This window comes from Triturus cristatus, chromosome 2_1, assembly GCF_964204655.1.
Source record: "Triturus cristatus chromosome 2_1, aTriCri1.1, whole genome shotgun sequence".
NCBI lineage: Eukaryota > Metazoa > Chordata > Amphibia > Caudata > Salamandridae > Triturus > Triturus cristatus.
Window position 1 is genome coordinate 163349498 of NC_140581.1, and position 24170 is coordinate 163373667.

The 24170-nt window shown below is 40.9% G+C and overlaps 1 protein-coding gene across 4 annotated transcripts in view; it reads left to right on the forward strand.

Moving 5' to 3' along the window:
• The window catches only part of SETBP1 (SET binding protein 1), a 289316-nt gene that overhangs the window by 223570 nt on the left and 41576 nt on the right, over positions 1-24170 (forward strand). For all 4 annotated transcript variants that reach the window (XM_085629078.1, XM_085629060.1, XM_085629069.1 and 1 more), the window contains one exon: positions 849-4281. In XM_085629078.1, the coding sequence (XP_085485204.1) occupies positions 849-4281 (3433 nt within the window). The remainder of the gene's footprint in view (positions 1-848; positions 4282-24170) is intronic.

Below are 24170 nucleotides of genomic sequence, written 5' to 3' on the forward strand. Positions count from 1 at the left end.
AAATTGTGTATGATCAATGTTTCTTTCCTACACCTTTTTATAGCTGCTAAAAGTATTTTTGTTTACTTCCACTTCCTCAATTGTTTTGGAAAAAATTGTGTGATGCTAGTAGCTTTACTGTCACATTCACAAACACATTTACAAACCTAACCTCACCTTACACGGTGAAAAGGTACATTTGTAACCTTAAATGGCCTGATACAGTTTGACAGACTTTAGATCTGGAAAACATCTAGGCCAGGAGATGGTCAATGTAGACTAGAGGCATCTTAGCCGCATTTCTTTTTTCAGAAGGGAACACTTAATTGCAGTAATTCCACAAACGGTCTCAAATTATAGTTACCTTTGAGGTATGATATGATTAGGGATAACCTGTTGAATCTTACAACCTGCTTTGCTTGTTCATGAAGATTTACATAAGTGCACTATCAAAGTACATTTTGAAATTAAAAATAATTATTTTCAAAGGCTCTTAACGATTTAGGTTGCTTTTTATGTTTGTTTTAGTAGATACCCGCAGTTTACTTTTGAATATGAGATTTTACTGGGTTTTTAAAAGGCCCTCTGGAAAATAAGTTTTTTCTCTGCATCATTGTTCACATTAAATCTTCCTGCATGTTGATGTTACAAATTATTTTTGTCTAGATGCCTCAGTAAATTGGCATGAAAATTAAAATGTTTTTTGAAACTCAATTGGAAATTCTAGGGTTAAATGAACTCTATTTATTTCTACGTGTGTGCTGTTTATACAATGACATTTTGCTGTGTTGATTTATATTGTTTTTAATTAACATATGCAAATAAAGAATCTTGTATATTGATCGGAACCTCCCTTTCTTTATTTACAGGTCTATGAAAGGCCACAAAAGCAGGCAGCCCAGCCCTATAATCCTGGCCTTCAGCAAAACATCACCAGTGACACCTTAAAACCAAAGCACCAGCAAAAAAACAGCCAGCACCATATTGACTGGTCAGCAAAATCAGGCACCGGATCAGCTGCCCAAAGTGCATTTGTGAATACAGAATCGCAACTGAAAACAGCTGGCAACGTCAAAAGCCCCACTTCAGAATCATCTGGTTCATTTTCCAAGGTACAAGCAAAACAACCAGGTGCGGGAAGCCCCTGGAGGCAGCTCTCCAATCACAGTAAGGAGACTACACCATGTAGTGCAGCTCCACCCACAAATAACATTATTACACCAGCACATCCTAGTAATCCGGCTAAATGCAATGGAGTTGTATCTCTAGATTGCCCTGCAGGAGGAACAGGACAGATGGATCTGCAGGACAAGAATTCTGTAAATGTAAAGCGTAAATCTAGCATAAAGGACACAAATCCAGAATTGGAACGGGTCAATCACTCTCCAAAAATATTTGAACAAAAATCCCATGACAATCGAGAGGGTAAAAAAGATTGCTTACCACCCAATAAAGTACAACACGCATCACCTGTTAGAACAAGTGTAAACTCCATCAACAGTTTAGAAAGCGGCCTAAATAATGAAAGAACTACAATCCCAGCAAAGAAACAAGCGGAGGATCCACTGAGCCATAAAAGAAAAAAACGACAGTTTTCAAAGGTGAATGGAGACACAAATAATCAGGGGGATGTCCAGTCTTCTTCACCACTTGTAAACAGTGAATCTGGCAACAGGACGCTTTCATATCTTGAAGAAATTAAAAAACATTCCAGGACCATAAAGCAAAGTAAAGGGATTGAGATCACACCACAAACAAAAACATTTGAAAGTTTTGGCAGTGCAAACAAATCCTTTTTGAATAATGTTGCCAGACTACGTAAATCTGCATCTCTCATATCTTCCCCGCCATCAACGTATCTCTCTATGCTGGCTCAAGAGCCTAAATTGCAACATCCTAAATTTGCAGAGAAAAGAAGGTGGACTTATAGCAAGTCTAAAGACACCAGCACACTCCGTGAAAGCTCCATCAGCACAGTGGTGGACCCACCATCAGCCTATCCCATAACACCATCGAGCCCACTTTATACCAATAAAGCTAGTCTTACAGTGATTACGCCAGTTAAGAAAAAAAGGGGACGACCAAAGAAACAGCCACTGCTCACCGTTGAAACCATTCATGAAGGGACTGCCACGAGTCCAGTGAGTCCAATCAATCGAGAGTTCTTGGGCCCTAAAAAGAAGAAGGGGAGAAGGAGTATTGCAGAATTAGTTCAGTTGACATCCTTGGAGGATCAATCTATGAATGATTCGAAAATTCACAGGCAAGTTGGCAAACTGGGTATGTTAGACAAGAAGACCATTAAAACAATCAACAAGATGAAGACCTTAAAGAGAAAAAACATTTTAAACCAAATCCTATCCTGCTCTAGCCATTTAGCCTTGAAATCCAAATCACAGCCGCAAACGCACGCAGCAGCTACTGTGCCCACAACAATTGATTCTCGAATAGGCAAGCAGATCAATGTCAGTAAGAGGGGAACAATCTACATTGGCAAAAAGCGGGGGCGCAAGCCAAGAGCAGAACAACTACCCCAAACAGAAGAACCCAAGACAGCCATTAAGCAGTCAAGGCCTGTTTCTAACCAGCCAGAAAATCCAGCAGTGCCTTCAAACTTACAGTCCTTTGCGGCATCTTCACCAGCAATTATGAATTCTTTTACAAGTCCATTAGTGGGATCTAGTTGTACCATGAGTCCTGCTAGCATAGATGCAAATTTTTCTGAGTTAAAAACTATGCCAAATCTTCAGCCAATCAGTGCTTTCCCTTCAAAAACCCATAAAGGACTACATAGTAGTACATGGAAGTTGTCTCCACCAAGATTACTGGCCAATTCCCCATCACATCTGTGTGAGGTAGGGTCTTTAAAGGAGGTCACACTGTCACCTGTGAGTGAGTCTCATAGTGAAGAAACCATACCAAGTGATAGTGGAATTGGAACAGACAACAACAGCATCTCTGACCAAGCAGAAAAGAGTTCGGACTCGCGCAGAAGATACTCTTTTGATTTCTGTTCCCTGGACAATCCAGAGACCTTAACACCCGACACCAGCACTAAGAGTAAGCATGGTCACCGGCAGAAGCATCTGCTTGTTGATAACTATCTCTCGCATGAGAGTAGCAAAAAGCCAAAGCACAGGAGAAGAAGAAAAAGTCTGCAGAACAGAGATGATCTCCAGTTTCTTGCTGATCTTGAAGAGCTTATTACCAAGTTTCAAGTCTTCAGAATTTCCCATAGAAGCTATTCGTTTTACCATGAGAATCCTTACCCTAGCATTTTTAGAGTTAATTTTGATCACTATTACCCAGTGCCATATATCCAGTATGACCCCTTGCTCTATCTTCGCCGGACTTCTGACACAAAGTCAAAGAAAAAGCGTGGTAGGCCTGCCAAAACCAATGACACCATGACAAAGGTGCCTTTTCTTCAAGGGTTTGGGTACCCTATTCCCGGTGGGAGTTACTATGCACCCTATGGAATGCCTTACACATCAATGCCTATGATGAACTATGGTTATTATGGCCAGTATCCTGCTCCGTTGTACTTGTCTCACACTCTCGGAGCATCTTCTCCATTTATGAGACCAACTGTACCACCACCGCAGTTTCATGCAAATCCACATATGAAGGTACCAACAACTGCCAAGCATAAAACAAAGCATGGAGTGCATCTTCAACCCCCCATGGGAATGGGCTTAGGGGATATGCAGTCCTCTTTACCCACTCCTAAGGCTGGAATAGGTGGCCTTGCAAGTGGACGACTTCACAAACGGAAACATAAACATAAGCACAAGCATAAGGATGATCGGACTTTTGGAACGCACGAAGACTTCAGTGGCTTGTTTTCTGGCAAGTCTACAGGCTTTTCCAGTACTGTGATTGGCTCAGACAAAGATATTTCCTTTGTGCATGACAAAAGTAAAAGCAAGGAAAAGCAAAAGCACCAGCATTTTGGTACTGGACACAAAGGCGCGAGGACTGGTTTTGAGGAGAGTACGTTGTCCTCTCTATCACTTTCTGATTCTCAACACTGGTCGCAACCTAAAAACAGAACGGACTCAAACGTAGAACCTGTTGATTCATGTTCACTGAGGTACTCTGGAAGCCACGAGGGCTTAAATAGGTTAGACTCTTTGGGCAGGTTTAGGGATATGCATTCTCAGCACGATAAAAGAGACAGTGATGGAAGTGCAAATAAAAGAAGGAACTTTGAAGGTTTTGGATCCTACAGAGAAAAGGACATACAGGCCTTCAATATGCTTAGGAAGGACAGAAGTACCTTTGAATCTGTAGCATCTTCAGGTAAGATTTAGATTTTTTTTGTGTTCAAAGTAGTGCCATTTTCAAAAATGAACATTTGGAATTGTATTTTAGCTCAGTCAGGACCGATTTCTATTTTTTTTAATAAAGATTTTAAGTCCTCGATATAGCCACAAGTAGAGGCGCCTGAGATGAGTAATGATACGATAACTGAATACTGAGTCCTTCCTAAAGATCACTTCTTGTTTAAAAGTACTTTCTAAATACAGCCAAATGCAATGACTCCTAAATTATTCTTACAAAAAATGTCTGGGATGATTAGTGAGATATGTTTGAGTATTGTTCACAAATTTCTTGAATCCTATTTCATGACAATCCAGAGTCTGCCGAAAAGGTGCAAAGTTTAACTATGCATCTCACAATGTAAATAAGGTTTGTAGATGGAGACTGGAGCAGCAGAAAGTCACGGAGGCATTGAAATGACACAAGAAGCTTGTTTGTTAATGTTCCCTTCATAGAACATTCTTAGCATGTTGAATGTTATTGGATCTACTGTAGTACAAGTGCTTAATTTGTAAAAATTATAATTGCCTGTGCTCAAAGATTTTTTCTCTGAATCTCTCAGCTGGTGCTGACATGTCAGGTTTGCTGAATTCCAAGACTAGTAGTAATGAGTACCCCTCATTACTCTTTCTTCCACCTATGTGCAATCCTTGACCCTTTTTTCATACTTGCAGGTTCATTTTCGTTCTTTGCCACAGTGTTTCCGTCTTTATCTTCCCATTCCTTTTGTGTTTTTCTCTCGCTTGCACTGCATAAATGTTCCATGTGGAAAAAGGAAGTCCTGTTCCCCAAAAATGACTGCCAGTGCTCCCCACCTGCAACCACCGGCTCAAATTAATCCCCGGCTACAACTGATTTTTAGGCAAAACTGGCTTCAGCGGAAGACTCGTGCTTATGGCTATCAAATGTTGCCTCCTAAGTGGAAACCTGCTTTAATATGGGGGACATGTTCTATTCCTGCAGAGTGGTCATGCAAGTAAATGGTTTTCAAATTCTTGTTGGATTAATGAAGCATCATGAAGTTTGAAGATTTGTAAATTACTTTCTAAACTTCAGAAAGTGCCAGGAAGACGACACAGGTTGGGTGCAAAGAGAACAATGTACAAATATTCTTAATTCTGAGGCGATCTTTCTACAGCCATACAGAAAGAAGTATTTTGTTTCTCTGAGTTTTATACAGCGCGAACGTGACCCAAAGGTATCTAGTATCCGAGCGCTTTACATGAGCACCAGTTGCATTATACAAGGACACATTCATTTTTGTTGGGCACGGGGAAGATTAAGTGATTTTTCCAGAATCACAGGATGTTGAGCGTCCTTGCTGAGACTCTAACCCAGTTCCCCAGATTTGAGACCGACTGCCCTAGCCGTTAGGCCACATCCTGTCCCCAACATGAAATCACAGTCCCTAAATTATGGTTTAGACCCATGTGCATTGATTCCCAAGCACTGCGTCTTCTAGAAAATGCTGCTTGTAGAAAAACTACAGCCTAAGCAGTGCTGCAAAGAATGCACGAGCTACAGCCATTTCCCTGGGTGCTTATTGGGCACTGGGTAGACAGACATGTTGAAATTTGTGTGACTTCTAACATTTGCTTGAGATTAGGGGCATTGTTTCGCTGTAGGTTTGGTTTCACTAGAGAAGATATTACTAGTTTATTAAACACCCGCTTTTAGCTCGAAAAGATTACTTTGCTCTATGCTTTAAGAAGGTGTGACCGGACTGAATTTCACAGCTGATTCCAAGTTCGACCCTGATTTGTAGTTATGGTAATGGTATCCTTTCTTCACCAGTGGTGTGTTTGATGTAACAGCCTAATTGGCCAAGTGTATGTACTGATATGTGTCCATTGCTCGCAGTGCCGCAGGAGCCACTGATGAGGGCAAGCAAGGCTGACACTAGTCTGGGGTTGCGTCTGTTTCCCCGTTGGCTGCTTGGGATGGACTGTCCTCATTCGAAGCTGGGACAGTACTAATTTGCATAAGGCAGGTCTCTGTCTAGAGTGGGCAAAAACAACGGGATGGGATGCTTCCCTGACCAATTGCTTGATTTGCAAGCATTCCTACCCTCACCTTCTTGTGTGGTTCAAGGTTAGCAACAGTAGGTCTTGCAGAACCATTGTCGATAAGGAGATTGACTTCTTAGAGGAGTATCAACGAAATTCTTTCTGAAGTCAAACCTGCTATTTAAATTTCCTGAAGTGCATTGTTACAACTTTTTATGCCATTTGGAAAGAAACGCCGTCTAGAATGCCCACAGATTGGCTCATGCATTTTTCTGTTTGTATGTCTGGCTTAATAGGCACATCTGTGTGCATGCCTTTTTGTTAACAGTTCTTTAAAATTGATATAGAGGGGACTTTGGTTCCTCCCTGAGGAGTATTTCTTACTCACCTCATGCTATTAAGTGGGGGTGCATCATTCTTTCTCATATAGAGACGTTGTTGTAGCTCAAAACAATACAAGTGGACTTCTTGAGGCAAACTTTCACTCGCCTCCAATCAACTGTATTGGGTTGCTGCCACCAGCGGTCTGCACGTGTTCACATAGTAACATATTCAAACTAAATGAAAAGTAAACCAACACTCTTGAGAGTTGTATAGCACTATTCCTTCATGAAAGCACACCTGATAACTAAAGCAACTCAAATTTACTTCTCAGAGGAAGTAGGATCACCGTGTGTAAATCTCCCTGGCATCAGCTATAATCCACATCTTCATATAGCACATTTAATTCAGAAATTACTCCACAAAAGTTCTTCAATGCTTTAATAGTTCTCTGCATGATGTATACCTTAGACCGCATTTAGCGCCTGCACATGCCAACTAACGAATCGCCTAGTTCCATCTTTTTGCACATAGATTCATCCATTCTGGAACATGTTAGTAACCTGAATGTAAAATCCAATAGCTTGTCAATGGCATCTGCTGACTAAATACGGCGTATACTTGCATTTTTTCAGAAAGATTATTCCTTGCCCCATAGGCCCCTCTTGCTGACAGCATTGCACATTTCTGGCTCTAGCTGTGTTAAGTACTTCTTTCAGAAACATAAACCCCTGCCTCAATGATAACCTTCACCATCTATCGAAGATTATCCCTTCCCTGACAATCCCCTCCTTTTTCTTACCTTGGATGTATGACGTTACAACGCACACTTTTACAACGCATGCACTTACAACGCATTTTTTACAACGCATAATCCATTACAACGCATGACATTACAACGCATGACACTACAACGCATTTTTAAAAAATACCTTTACAACGCATTTCCATTACAACGCATACTACCTTTACAACGCATACCATTACAACGCATAATATTAAATTACATTTAAGGTAAGTATTAGATAGTATAGGGGTAAAAGTTACTTTTCTAACTCCAGGGGGTGCAACAGTAGGGTAAGTGTTGGATAGTATAGGGGTAAAAATTACTATTCTAACTCCAGGGGGTGCAACAGTGGGGTAAGTGTTGGATAGTATAGGGGTAAAAATTACTATTCTAACTCCAGGGGGTGCAACAGTAGGGTAAGTGTTGGATAGTATAGGGGTAAAAATTACTATTCTAACTCCAGGGGGTGCAACAGTGGGGTAAGTGTTGGATAGTATAGGGGTAAAAATTACTATTCTAACTCCAGGGGGTGCAACAGTAGGGTAAGTGTTGGATAGTATAGGGGTAAAAATTACTATTCTAACTCCAGGGGGTGCAACAGTGGGGTAAGTGTTGGATAGTATAGGGGTAACAATTACTATTCTAACTCCAGGGGGTGCAACAGTAGGGTAAGTGTTGGATAGTATAGGGGTAAAAAATACTATTCTAATTCCAGGGGGTGCAACAGTAGGGTAAGTGTTGGATAGTATAGGGGTAAAAATTACTATTCTAACTCCAGGGGGTGCAACAGTAGGGTAAGTGTTGGATAGTATAGGGGTAAAAATTACTATTCTAACTCCAGGGGGTGCAACAGTAGGGTAAGTGTTGGATAGTATAGGGGTAAAAATTACTATTCTAACTCCAGGGGGTGCAACAGTAGGGTAAGTGTTGGATAGTATAGGGGTAAAAATTACTATTCTAACTCCAGGGGGTGCAACAGTAGGGTAAGTGTTGGATAGTATAGGGGTAAAAATTACTATTCTAACTCCAGGGGTTGCATCAGTAGGGTAAGTGTTGGATAGTATAGGAGTAAAAATTACTATTCTAACTCCAGGGGGTGCAACAGTAGGGTAAGTGTTGGATAGTGTAGTGTAATATTATGCGTTGTAATGGTATGCGTTGTAATGGTAGTATGCGTTGTAATGGAATGCGTTGTAAAGGTAGTTTTTAAAAATGCGTTGTAGTGTCATGCGTTGTAATGTCATGCGTTGTAATGGATTATGCGTTGTAAAAAATGCGTTGTAAAGGTAGTGCGTTGTAAAAGTTGCGTTGTAAAGGTTGTTCCCCCTTACCTTAATCCCCCTGTAGTGAGTTCTCTCTGAATGCATACAGGCATTGTTGGGTTGGCATGGCCACGTTAGATGTTAGAAAGCCATCTTTTTGCTTTTGCACACGGCACTGCGTTTACATGTTATTTCTTAAAACAAACTGCTGACTCGCGACTTGCTTCACACAAGAGCAATCTGTTGTTACCATCCCAGGCTCTGCGCAGCGACCTTGGTCTGTACATGGTGTGACAAACAGTCTGGGTTATTACACAATGCGTGTTTTTCACTCTAGGTTGATCGGCCCACTATTTAGCCATAACACACGCGCAGCTGCAAATGCCTGAAAATTAGTGCTTTTAGTATCACAGACATCATGTTTATTATTCAGACCGAAGACGAGCCTTCCTGCGAGAAGACTCCTGATGCTCCTGTGATGTGATTTCACTAAGCTGATCTTTGAGGTATGGGGTCCCCTATTCAAGCCTAAGAGACCTTCTATTAGCATAATAATAATATTAGCTTCTTAGTAAAGGGAAGGTGGTAGTATCCACTGTCATTATAATATGATCACCCCTTTTATATTCTATGGTATTGTAACTATGTTGCTGGTTTTGATATTAATCATTTGTCTGCTTGTATTAGCCAAAGTACTGCATCTTAGGACACGTGGTCTATAAAAATAAACCCCTTTTATTTACAACGTGTCTCTGTTGATTATTGTTGTGGACTGATGTGAGAATAATATACGAACAGGTATTTCCGATTCCCACCATTCCTGAGTATGTACTGAGTCGCGTGTTCTGGGTTGTCTTTTCATTGGGACCGCCGAGCTAAATCTCGGATAACGAATGGGACACTTATGCTAGCCGGATACTGGGTTCTGGGTTCTGAGGTGAGTTTCTGGTACACCACAATTCACTGAGGTCCTGGGGTTCTTCGCATAGTTCTGTGTATCAGCAGAATCCCTGCAACACCCCCCTGTTCATTGCTTCACATTCTAATTTCCCACTCCATTACTTAATATCTAGGTCTGCACTTTTTAAGTCACATACTTGCATGTTGGAAGCTGATTAATGGCTAGGTGTGTGGTCAGGGGCATAGAAAGCAGGGTGCAGCGTTCTTGTAGCTATGCGGAATATAGCATTAAGTGAGCCGGATGATTGCCACAATTGCGGTCATCTTTGCATAGAGATCAAATGTGACCACTGTAGATATGCTGGCGATAGAGCTACAGAAATACAGTGGAGGAGATGCACTATCCACCATGAAGAGACACTACCGTTCTAGTAAAACAGTTTTGTTACACTGGTTCATTAGTCATCACTAATGCCAATAACACTCCACAAGCTTTGCAGGGAATACCGTCTAGAGCATCAACAGTGGTGTCTGGCTCTTCTCAGTTGAGAGCAGGGAGGTGCTAGGAGTTTGGCAGGAGTCTATCTCACTGTTTAGCTTAAATCTGAATGTTATGGTGCCACATAGGAAAGGCACCCGAAGGTACCAAAAGAAATCCAAGCAGTTAGAGCATTTACTACTTAGTGTACATTATGAACTTATCTATGTCCAGCAAATTCCTAAAGAATCTATTTTGTTAATCGAAGATGTTTTGTGAAACTCTGATTAATGGTTTGAAAGCATCTCAATAGGATGAATGACCCATTGCATTGTACAATGGACGTTCATGATGATAAACATGACTGTTGACTTGCCTTTAAGGTCAGAGGGTCACTGTTGTCCAAACCTGTGCTTCTTATGCATTTAACCGCTCACCTAGCCAGGTGTAGCTTGGTATACCTATGCCTAAGACTCCTCACAAGACCGCTTTAGTCATTTTAGATTACAGGTTTTATGGCTTGTATTAATTACTCACTGAATATCTGTGCTTGCAACAAGGAAGTAAGCAGACCAGGTCATTGCCTGTCTTTGGGGTCTTTCAATTTATCAAAGCCCAAAATGAGATCTGGCCCATTGCTACACTTGCTGGATGTCTCACAGGAGAAAGGCTGCGATTTACGATACAGGACTATTAGCAGCATGTTATCACGTGTGTTTTGCCTTCAGGTGTGTCCTCAGGACAGCCGTGTGTGTGGCGGACATTGAAAAGTCAAATTCACGGTTCTAACTCAAGTCTTAAAATATCTGTGGAAAGTGCAACCTTGACTAAAATAGCTCAGAAGGTATATCTACTATTTTAACTCCCAATTTTGATACATTTTGGGAAACTTGAAAAATAAATCCCCCTAGTATTTGTTTTAGTTCTGGCCTGAGGAGGCTGCTGAGGCAAACATACTAGGAATACCCAATCATTTAGAAAAGACCAAAATACGCCCAGAGTGGAGCAATATGTGAAGACTGTCTCCCTGCTTTCCATTGAATTCTATATTGTACATGAGGCGGAGAGTATGCTCTGCTCATGCCCTCACAGGGCATTTCTCTTCTGTGCACAAATGTAATGCAAAGCATGCCTATTCTTGTAACACAGATGTACATAGTTCACAAGGTCTATCATATAAGCATAAGGTATCGCTTTGTTCGCCCTGAGTTGGCAGTGTATGCCCAGACGTGGGTCCCTTGCTCACTTTGCCACTGGATTCAAGACAGCCTGGCTGACGAGGGTTATGAACCCGAAACCGGTCCCAGGATGCTTGTTTCCGGTCCGGGGAAGACATGGTTTGGCAGTTCGGGCTGGACTGTTCCCATGAGGCACAGGGTCAGACTGATTTGCATGTAGCCATGTCTGAACTGGGCTGGTGGAGTGAGCTAAAGAATGATGATTGATGATGGATTAAACCCAGATCAGTTAACTGGGGGTGAGTGTTTGATTTGCTCTATCGCTCCGTCCATCATCCCCTTTGGTATCGCTTTGTTCGCCCTGAGTTGGCAGGGTATGTCCAGACGTGGGTCCCTTGCTCACTTTGCCACTGGATTCAAGATAGCCTGGCTGACGAGGGTTATGAACCCGAAACCGGTCCCAGGATGCTTGTTTCCGGTCCGGGGAAGACATGGTTTGGCAGTTCGGGCTGGACTGTTCCCATGAGGCACAGGGTCAGACTGATTTGCATGTAGCCATGTCTGAACTGGGCTGGTGGAGTGAGCTAAAGAATGATGATGGATTAAACCCAGATCAGTTGACTGGGGGTGAGTGTTTGATTTGCTCTAACGCTCCGTCCATCATCCCCTTTGGTATCACACTATGTATAGAAACATACACTAAGCAGAGTTTGCAGGTGTGATTCTCTGTAAGGATTACCTTCCACCTTCTTTCCCTCCACTATTTTCAGATGGACATGTATGCTCAGTTTCAAAATGCAAAAATGCAGTTGTCGTGGCACACTCAATTTCAGCCTTCAGGTTTGAGATGTGACCTTTTTTCTACAAACTTTTAGTCGAGTGCCCTTTCAAATTATTTGAGAAAGCAAGAAGTGGGAATGTACCTTAAACTCTTAAGAGGTGACCTCAATATGATGTCAGTTTAGAGGTCTACTTGTTCGTTGCAAAGAACACAACCATTGCTTTCTTTGTTGATTTTAAAGCTCCGCTTTCTTGATGTACTGTTTGTCATGCATTAGGCCTAAGAGACAGTGTTTTTGGGCATTTATATTATCATGGTAGGAACACTTTCTAATTATTTCGGGAACAAAATAGAAATTTAGTTACAGTAGAAAAACACGGTGATACTCTGCCTTGGAGATGATAGAAGTTTCAAAAACTCATTAGCTGCTTCCTGTGCCTCAGAACCCCCAGCCTAGATTGTCCATCGCACCCCCCTTAGTTGTGCTGCTCTTTCAGCAGCTGTAAGGCATATGCACATTTTTTCACAATCCATATCATCTGATCTTTGGATTCCAGAAGTCATCAGTGCACGAAAACATTTTTTTGTCATTAATATCCCTGCCTAATGGCACCTATTCATGTCTATAATCCTTCGTATGACTGAGTGTGACTGCTGTTATTGCCAGGGGAGCAGAGAAAGACCTCATTGTGTTAGCCAAGACACCTACTGCTCAACAAATGCTGTCAAGTTAAATATTCTTTTAGTGGTTCCAGGTATTTTAGTGGCTTCAACTTCTTTGTGAGAGCAATGTTTGGGAATATGTTCTTGTCTTAATCGTCTGGTTGCCATAGACCTGATCCCAGAACCTGAAGAGCACCCATTTCTGGAAATCCTGAATAAGAATCAATTGCTTTAGGTCTCAGTTTACCCTAAATAACTTTCTTGGGAGTGTGTGGACTATGTAGGCTAACACCTTTATCTAAAGGATGTTAATTGACTGTAACTGTTTAACCAGTTTTAGTGCTGTGTCCATAGATGGCAAATTTACTGTGTGCATCTAACTCTAAAAATGTATTTTATGTTTTAAAAATGTTAGTAATTTCTAGGCACAGATCAGACTCGTTCACTTTTTAGCTGAGAGATTTGACAGCACTTTGATCCATGAAGTCTTGGGTACTGATCCCCAAAAGGCTGTGAATCTGTGGGGAGTGTTATTACTTTATACCCAATTCACAGAATTGAGAGATTTTTCCATATTTAATGAAGCCCTATGTGAGAAGGAGTTTCTGCAGTGCAGTTAGTCTGTCCTCATAGAGCTAGAAAGCTTGTGAAATTTCATAAAAAGATGCAGTTGTATGGCTTGTTAGAGAACCTCTTCAAATGAAGTTTCCGCATGTCCATCTTTGGAGTCCAGTGATGTGTTCCAGTGTGCTGTTTGCATTTACATATGTATTCTGCATCAACTTTACATTCACTCCAGATCTAGATTCTGACAAAAGGCTAAGAAAAATACACTACTATTTTGCTGCAACCTATTGTAAAGCAGGTTTAGCGTGGCTTTTAGGAGCATGCAAATATACACCGATATTCACAAATGTAACTTACACTTGTAATTTACGCATGCAATTAGCCACATTTAGCTATCCACAAAATATAAGTGTAAAGTCATTCAAAAGTGTAAACTCCACTCCCAACTAAATTTACTCATGTAAGTTATTACAGCCAGAAGAGAAAGAGTAGTAGGGCCTGCACCACCCGCGACCAGCCACTGATACTGCAATGCCCCCATAAAAAATGATGGAGGTAGGGACTTAAATAAAACACCATGGGAAATGTTAAATTGCATAATTTATAATAATAAAACATGTAAATAAATGTAATTTGATGTAAATAATCCAAGAATAGTACATATTTAAATTGTTATAAAAATATTTTAATAACCTTTTTTGAACTGAACATCGTCGTGTAACATTTTTGTTCAAATATAATTCAGTTACTTTAATTATTCGAATCATTATTTATAATCAATTTAGGTGGGAATTTTATTTTTAATCTAAACTTCAGAAAAATAAATTTAATATTTCTAAATTAATTAAAAATGTTCTTCTGTTGGAGCTTTTTGCAATACCAGTGGATAGCCATGTGTGATGCTGAACTGACTTCAACTCTCATCTTCTCTGTTGGGTCCCTTTCTGGCTTTACTAACTTTAAAAGTACTGTTTGTGAAATGCAGTGGACTTGCTCTTATGTAGGTAGGTGCACATCCCTCCCTAAACCTCTGCTTACTTTTCCCAAATTCCCTACCATTAGTCGTAGGTATTCCCTGTTTTCCAGCCACTCCCCATGTCCCTCTCACATTTAATACTAAAACATGTACATGTGCAGAGACTCAGCTGTTGGGGTAGAGATTACTGCACAGAAAAAAAGGAGAGGCAGAACCTCCATATGTATGTGTGTGAATATAAATTTTCTAGTACATTTTTAGTACTATTGTAGTACTACAAAACGTACCTCAAAATTAAGTTTGCAAATAGACCCCATAGTTTTATTTTTTAGGTTGACACTATTAATTGCTATTGAAATGCTCTTTCTTAACAAATAGGCACACTTTTGACCCTTGATACTAAAATGAGGTTGCATATAGTAAAGATAAGTATTTACCACAAAGCAAATGTGACAATAACAGTATGATTACTCTTGCACTAATTTTCCATTAATGCCTTTATGAATAGGAACTAATTATTAATATCGGATTTCAACTTTGGAGGTTCAACATTTAATTTAGCGAATATATTCAAAGATCTTGTTCGGCTTATGACTTGCAAAAAAGTAGGGAACAGTTAAATAGGTGAAAAACCATGTCAACTTGTTGCACCGGCAACTAGATGCCATTGAGTTTAAAAAGGATATGCTGTTATTTTTTATTTCTTTTTATGTTTTAAACTTGTTTTATTGGTATTTTAGAGAAAATGACAAACAGTGGCATTTCGAAATCAAAAGTGCTTTACATACAAATCTGTCAGATATCATTTGGCACAGTGCAACATACATGATATATCAATGGGACATCTCTTTCAGCGTTTTAGGATATGGTACAGTGCTAAAGTATTGTGCATTAACTGCGCAAGTATACAGTTAGTCTTAACAAATTGAGGAATAATAGGTTACAATCATGGCTAGTTTGTGGGTATCTTAATTAAAAGTTGCCCCACATAGCTCAGTCTTGGTCAGAGCTGTCGTGCGTTGGTGCTAGAATCCATCAATGTCTGCAGAGGTCACTGGGGCGCGATCACGCCGGCATTAGCTTCCAGTATTCTGCCAGTCGGATTCTACAGTATGTGACCTCTTACCCAGTCCTGCACCCTGGGGGAGGGGGGGGGGGTTGTTATGTTCCCAATGTATTGTAGTACTTTGGACCAGAAGTTGGCTATGGGCCTGAACCGCCATGCTACATGTAGGAATGACGACTGGGACGCCCCACATCTCCAGCAACTGTCGTCCGTGTGCAAATCCGTCCGCTTCAGTTGCAGGGGGGGTTCTATAGAGTCTATGTATATATTTAAAATGTATTAGTCTGAGCCGGTAATTTGGAGTCATCTGTTGTAGTTGTTTACAGCTAAAGTCCCATTGCTCGTCTGTTATGGTCTCGTCTAGATCTGCCTCCCAAGCCACGTGGTATGCTGTGATTTTTAAAACCCTCAACACATTTGGTAAAATAAACTGTGTACTAATCTTACCTCCTCCTAATAGAACGAGAGGAAAATGCACCAGAATCGTTATAATCATGACCGCAGAATGATTACAGTGAAAAGAAAAACAGTACAGATATGACAGATGCCAAATTAATTTGGATATCACATGCACAATGTGTTCACTGTTGCTAAATGAACTACAGTAAACCTTGTTTTCCATGTTATGTCAAGCAGGATCTTTGCATACAAGCCTTGACCTGATTAAAATAAGTCTACAAAGGAACAGGTTGGATCAGGGGTCTCCAACCAGTAGCTCGGGAGCTACTGGTAGCTCACCAGCACCCTCAAAGTAGCTCTCAGAGGTAAAGCCAAACCAAGCTGATCTCAGAGATTCTGTGTATATTAAAGAAGGCAGCACTGCTAGTTTCATTACCCATAAGAGTTAGACATCCAATCCAATGGCAGAGCCTCTTGATAACACTCAAACACACACTGTGTTGGCCTATCAATCAATCAATCGGGATTTATAGAGTGCACTACTGAGGGTCTCAAGGCGCTGGGGGGGATGCATTTGGGCAGCTCCGGTCATTCGAGAAGCCAGGTCTTGAGGCTCTTCCTGAATGCTTGCAGTGTGGGGCTTCTTCTGATACTGAGGGTGAGTTCGTTCCAGGTCTTGGCCGCGATGTAGGAGAAGGATCTGCCTCCTGTTCTGGCTCTGAATGCGGGGGATTTCGGCCAAGGCCTGGTCAGGGGAGCGGCGGTTTCTCTTGGGGACGTAGAAGGAGATTCTTTTGTTGAGGTATTGGGGTCTGGTGTTGTGGAGGGCTTAGTAGGTGTGTGTGAGCAGGTTGAAGGTCACTCTTTTTTCGACGGGGAGCCAGTGGAGTTCTCATAGTTGCTGGGTGATGTAGTCTTGCTGTGGGATGATAGAATTGCTGAGGGGGATGCTAGAATTGCTGTGGTCAAAAGATTGGTGGCCAGGGGATCTAGGTGATCCCCCGGAGCCTAAGACCGTAGTCAAGAACCTCAGCATACGCCTAGACCAGGCACTGACCATTAAAGAGCACGCTGCTATCACCGCTGTTTCCATGTACTTGGTTTATTATGGCGAATCTTCCCCTTCCTTACCTTGTCCACATGGAAAACTCTCATCCAGGCACAGGTACTAAGCCGCTTAGACTACTGTAATGCCCTTTTGGTCTCCGCTAATGAGTCTTCGCTGAGCAGATTACAGGTGGTCCAAAACACCGCGGCGCGCATTGTCTCGAATGCTATCCCTAGAACTGCCTCTCTTCCTCTCCTACAACAACTCCACTGGCTCCTGGTACGTAAACAAACCAAATTTAAAATCTGTTGTATTGTACACAAGGCCTTGAACGGCAAAGGCCTCAGCTATCTTGCAAGGAAATTTAACCACTACATACCCACTTGGTCTCTCTGATCGGGAACTAAATCTCTGCTTCTTGTACCACGGTTCACAACATCGCGACTGGGAGGGAAAGCTTTCTTTCACCTAGCCTCTTTCTACTGGAACCAGCTTCCTATTCATCTGCGGCGCAATGCCCTAATCGCCTTCAATTCCAAAGGCTCCTCAAAACTGCATTATTTTAACATGCCCCCCTTCATGGCCTACTCATGCACCTCCATAGCGCTTCAAGGGTGATTCAGGCACTTTACAAATAAAATAAATAAGATGCCGAGGACGAGTCTGGCTGCGGCGTTCTGGACGGTCTGGAGTTTGTGGAGCAGAGATTGGTTGATTCCGGCGTAGAGGGCATTCCCATAGTCCAGTCTGCTGGTGAAGAGTGCATGGGTGATAGATTCCGGGTTGGATCCCTTTGAAGGACTTGCAGAGTATGTGGAGGGTGTTGAAGCATGTGGAGGCAACAGCTTTGGCCAAAGGGTCTGCAACATGAACCATCTATCTCCACTTTAAATCTACCTAAGACGGAGATTGGCCATGTCATACACCCTGCTCTATCAGTCACACCGTGTGTGACATCAAAGAATAGTGGGAGCAGTAACCAGGGCTGACCCACCAAAGTGTGTGACTGCAAGAGCTAGAGTGAAAATGTTCGTTGGGTGAATGATCAACCCAAAGAGCTGAGGGAAGAGAGTATGCATCCAGGGTAAAGAAAATTAGAAGCATCACAATCATTTTTGTGTGGGTGTGTGACATTGTGTCCTTCCCTAATAAGCAGTGTTGATTCCTTAAAGCGTCTCCTAGTGTCAAGGACTGCCAAATATGTATGCTGGTCCCCGTCATAAGAGTATTATCTCTGATGCAATTGTTCCCGTTCATGGTATAATTGTGCCATAGCAATAATATTTTCCTCCTTGACTATTTTGGGCATACAAGTCTAGTAATTACATTCTTGCTGCCATCACTGACATATTAAGAGCATGACTGGCCTGAATTTGTTCATGAGGCATTTTTATATGGCGGTACTCAATGAAAACGAAAAGCTGATGTTTAGGGACTGTGTATTTTCTAACAATGCAAACTGATTTGATTTTTAAAGGAATAAATATGCTTTTTCAGAAAAGGTTTTTCTTCTGGACAATTGATTTGATTACTCAAAGTGGAAAGTGGTTTATGTGTATTTTCAAAAACTAATATTTTAATGAAGACCAAATATTTCAATTCTAAAACACATTCAAAGTTGTTAGCTGAATGATAATTCAATTTCAGTTGGGAAGACTTACTGCTGTGGTAATACCCATTGTGGCATACATACAGCATTTGATGATTCAAATTTTACTTGATTGCAAACATTTAATATTGATAAACGTTCTCCTAGCATTCTGCTGATAACTTCACCTGGAATGTTTGTGTGGTTACTATTGATAATTGTGCTTAGGGTGGTCATAGTGTAATGTTAATACATATCATCAGCATTTTACAGTGATAAAATATGCTAGTAGCTCGGCAGGACTTTCCTTGAGCAGAATTTGCTCTCACTACAGAAAAGGTTGGAGACCCCTGGGTTAGATACTAAGACATAAAAGTTATGTGATTGGACTGAAATATTATACCTACTAGTACTGAATTTGAATATTGTGTACTTGCCCTGTACATTTCTAGCCATGGTCAGACTGCTCCTGCAACAACATATTCTAAACTGAACTCTGAACCTATTTATGTTGTCTCTTGCTTGGTGGAGTGTATGTGCTGCAGTCTTATTAGCAGTATTGAGATGGGCCTTTGTTATGTTGCTTGGTTACATGGAATGCTAGGATAGCTAGCATCCATGGAATGTGTACATTTGTTTCCGGAGATGTAAGGAGGTCAGTTGGTCGTGCTCCTCAGCTTTTATAGATACATTACTAGAACCTGTACTACGAGTGGTTCCTTTCAACACTGGCGCCGAGTACTGACGAGCAATTTGAATAAATATGTTTTTCTGGATTTTTTTGTTATTCAAGAAATAGTCTGGAATTTGTGAAGAATTTGCCTTTTGACGTCTACAAAACATTTCTGTAAGTGTGCAGTTTGTGTGCCGTTCACTGAGCTGCGCTGGATATCCCTTCCATGCCCCTGTCTTAGGTATTTGGTGCATTTGTTGGTTTTTGGTAACATTGGCTGGACGCATTTGCTTCAATGGTTCCGGAGTGCCCCTTTCTGCGTGTTACGGAATCTGGTTACTTGCAGGAAGTATCTTCATCAAGCTGAGTCACCATGCGTGACCTTGCACGGTGGTGGCCATTTTGGGTTTGTCAAACCGCAGTACTAGTTAGTTGTAGCAAATATTCATTGAGGTTACTGTAATTTGGACATTTTCATTGGCACAGTTTACATTTCACTACGTTTTGACTGGAATTGAGGTATATTACAGCGCTTTCTATTTCAAGCAATTTTCAATGGCGTTTTTGCTGGTTTTTAAGGTACTTTCCAAGATACAATAATCTTACTTATTCAAGTTTGGCTTGTTTTTGACCATATTACTTTTGCTACTTTGCTTGTTGAAGTTTGGACTGTGATCTCGTCCTCGTGTGAAGAATGGACACTGAACAAATCCATTCAATATGAGCACACAAAAATTATAGTATTTCTCCACCGCAAGCATTTTTGTCAGCTGGGTCGGAACATTCCTTGAAATGACTTGAATGGAAGGCTTATTTCACTAATTACATAGAGACAGTGAACAAATCAGGAAAGATGGCCCAGGAACAGAAGAACAGGATTTTACTGCATTCCTTAGGACCAGCTCGGTTGAAAGTGTATAACTAAATGACCAGAGTATTGGTTTCGAGTGATATGAATGTGTACGACTAAGCACTGTTGAATTTAGACCGTTACTTTGCTCCTAAAGTCTGCATAGTCATAACAAGGTTTACATTTTTCCAAAAGAAACAGAGTAAGGCAGAATCAGTATTCAATTAAGTTTTTAAAAATTGCCATTGGATTGCAAATTTAGTAGCTTGCATAGTGACTTGATTAAAGATCAAGTTGTCAAGCATGTATGCAATCCAGTAATTCAGGAGCACTTCTGGGTTAATGATGACACATCTTTGGAGGAAGTCCTCACCATAGTATGCAAGGCGGAGGTTTCTAGTGGATGTGCAGTTGCTTTCAAACTTAGATGCACAAGTGTCTGAGGTTGTTTGGAAGGTGAATACAAGTGTGGATAAGAACGTTGTTTCAAAACTTTGTTGCGACAAACCTAAATTCAAAGACCGGGCAAGATGTTACAGATGTGGAAATTGCGGCCAAACAAAAATGCAGCAATTGTGGCATTCTACGACACTATGCTAAAGTTCGTAGGAAAATGAAATCTTGTGTTAAACATGTGAGTGATCGGAGTGTCAGTTGTGACAATGGTGGTGATGATGAAGAATATAGCAATGTTTCGGTTAGTAATCTTGTCATGAATGTGAGAAATAATCTTGTGTTAAACATCAATGATGATTTATGTGGAAAAAAAAAACAGTGTTTGATGGAGATAGGCGGTGTAGCAATAAAAATATTTTCTGATTCTGGTTCACCATGGGCAATCAGTGAAGAACTATGGAAAAAGTCATTTGTGCAGAAAGTGGAAGAGCAATTGTTGAATTGATATGTTTGTTTATAGATGGTTTCCCTTAAAAAATAGGGACACTAGAGGAAATGTACATACATGTTGCCTGAAAGGGTCCACCTCTATTGGGAAGGTTTGATCAGCACATTCTGCACATTATACTGCATCCTAATAGTAAGGGGCATGTTTTAGTGGTGGACAAAGGCATGACCGTAGGTAACAGAATGTTAAACAATCCCTTTGTGTTCAGGAAACAGCTAGGTATTCTACAGGCATGCCTTTTGGCCTGGCATCAGCTGCTGCTGTGCAATGTTTCAACTTTTTAGTAAAGAACTAGGTGTTACCTTCTTTCAAGATGACATCTTGGTATTTGGCTCTAGTAAAGAGGAATATTAAACTAGATTATTGAAAGTTTTGAGGATTTTGGAACGAAGTGGTCTTACTATAGAGCATTCTAAATGTAAATTCGCTAGTCAGTGTTTACTATTTAGGGCATGTCATTGAGCTGGGGATCAATCCTAAACCCACGTTACTTACAGCCATTGAGAATGCACCTATACCCAGAAGTAAGGAAGAAGTAAGATCCTTTTTGGGAACGGCGGACTTCTCTGTGAAATATATACCCAATTTTGCAGACAAAACATATAATATTCGCAAGTTGCTTAAAAAGGATCGTACTTTTTCTTGGTCACCGGATTGTGACAACAGCTAATGCAACAGCTATGAGAAGTTTTGACCCCTCAGTATATAGCATTATTACTACTGATTCTAGCAATAAGGGCAGTTTTGTCCCAGAAGAACTGCAAAGAAAAAGAAGATTTAATGGGGTACGCGTTCAGGTCTTTGTCAACCTGTGAGGTGAAGTTTCAGATTATTGAAAGGGAGACGTTATCTCGTACATGGGCCTTAGAGCATTTCAAATCATTCATTTGGGTGAAGGAATGTACAATTTGTTGTTACCACAAACCCTTGGTTAAACTTTTAATCAACTGAAGGGTCAGCTAATGCATTATCAAAATTAGTCTGAATTTCAATGTGCATGCAAAATTCTATATGGAAATTTGTTTACACCCCTGGAAAAGATAATGTGGTGGGGGTTTCCTATCAAGAATGCCAGTCAAGTTAGAAAAGTGTGAAAATCAAACATGAAATGGGTTCCAAGTGATTTTAATATACAGTCAGTGTTGTTCTGCCATTAATGAGAATGGATGGAATATGGCATATCCGAAGGATCAGGTTCTACAGAAAATATTATTGTATGTGATTAATGGATGTCCCAGAAAAGGAGTCAATTAAAACAATAGTCCGACTTTATTGAGTAGTGCAGTCAGAATTGACAGTTAATTAGAACATTGGAATGTTGGCAGCTCCATTGAAAACAATGGAGTGCTCCGGGCTTATAATGGCTGGTATAAGCCCGGAGCGCCAACATTCCAATGTGTCTTTGTTCACAGCTCTGGCTGTGAACAAAGACTTCAGGGAGCCGGAGGGGATTTCAATCCCCTCGCGCTCCCTGAAGGCTTCGTTTTGTTAGAACATTCTGCCCTCTAGTGGCAGAATGTTCTAATAGCCTTATAGCCCTTCGTAGCAGGGCTATACCGGCTTTTAAAGTCCCGCTGCTGTTGTTAAAGTCCCTCGCCTTCGGCTCGGGCCTTTAACGCTGCAGCGGGCCTTTAACAGCCGGTATAGCCCGCTACGGCGGGCTATAAGGCTATATTATGGCATTTTGTCCAAAGGAGACCGGATTAGTTCTCTGGAAGGTTTATAGCGAATGATTCTGGAGTTGTCATGAAGGGCACTCAGATATTGTCAGGACCAAATCTGTTTGATGGACTGGGATGTACATGGCTGCAGAAAGAGTGGTGAGAGTGTGTTGCATGCTCCACTGCTAAGTCATTGCATACTTTATGTCCTCCTATGAGCGAGTGATTTTTTTTTTCTTTTCCTAAGGAACCATGTTAAACCATGGCTATTGACATTATGGGGCTCTTAGATGATTTACAAAAGTATCTTATTTTGTTAATTGATTTACTTTCATGTTGGCTAGTTGTGAAAGTAGTTAAGGCTGATACCGATTCCGTGCTTGAATCTTTTGATGATATCTTCACGTTGGAGGGCATTGCTGCATCTATTGTGAGAGCCAACAGGTTCAATATTTTCCAACAGAGCTAAAACGTATTTTGAAAAACATGGGATTAAACATAGGACCATACCATTAAACAATCCTAGTGGCAATGGAATGGTGGTGAGATTTAACCGCATTTTGAACTACACCATTCAGTATGCCGTGGGAAAAAAATGGTGATTGGATTATCCAAGTGGGTAAGATGGTATGGGCTTATCGTGTCACAAGCAGTGATACAGCTTGTTTACCACCATTCATCATTATGTGAGTACTTAAGCCCAGATCTTAGTACAATCCAGGATGGTTATTTGCTACGGGTGTGGCCAAAAGAACAAGTTTTCTGATACTAAGCATGGTGTGAAACTTCTTAGGATTGAAGTGGGGGTCTGGGTGCATGCAAAGAAACCTGGTTTGGGGTGTAAGGGTGAGAGTTGGTTTTATGACCCTGTAAACGTTGTAGACGTATTGCAGAATGCTGTTAAGATTACAGAATGGGAAGATGTGGAATTTGAATAGGATTGCCATAAGCAGTAAGACGGAGAGTTGTACAGGGGTAGAATTTGATTGGCTTCAGGAGGAAACAGTTGTCCGTGAGACTGAGAATGCTCCAGGAACTAGTGAGCAAACTTTGAGGGAAAATGATGCACAAGAGGTGGTTTTGAATGACTCTGATAAGAGTGGAGAAAGGATTGTTAGGCCGGATAAGTCAGTCAATGGAAATACTTCAGGTGTTGTGGAAAAGACAAGTGCTAACATGGATGAGTCGGTTAGTGCTAACTCACCAAGTGATTTGGATGTGGCTGGTGCAAATTTAGGGAAGAAGGCGGACCCTAAACCTTAATTTAAGTTCTGTATGGAAAAGTAAGGTTCCGGGTTGGTTGAGAGATTCTGTTGTCAACAATAAGTAGATGTCTCAATATATTCTCATGTATACAGGTATGCAATATTATTATCTGTCAAGTGATGTTATTTAAAGATGTACTTGTTTTATTGCCAGTATGCAGTTTTATTATATATTAAGTAATGTTCTTTATTTATTTATTAATTTATTATTTATGATTATGTTTATGGGTGGGGGAGTGTTATGTTACTTGGTTACATGGAATACTAGACTAGCTAGCATTAATGGAATGTGTACTCTTTATTCATTAGATGTTGGGTCAGTTGGAGGAAGGACACTCAACTGTGAGCTGTGTGCCTCTGTGCTCCTCAGCTTTAATAATACATTACTAGAACCTGCACTACGGGTGGTTCTTTCCAACAGCCTTGCTATAACCACCACGCAGGAAAGCGTTCTATCTCCAAGTGTGATCCTGCTAAAACAGCCGATTTCCTATC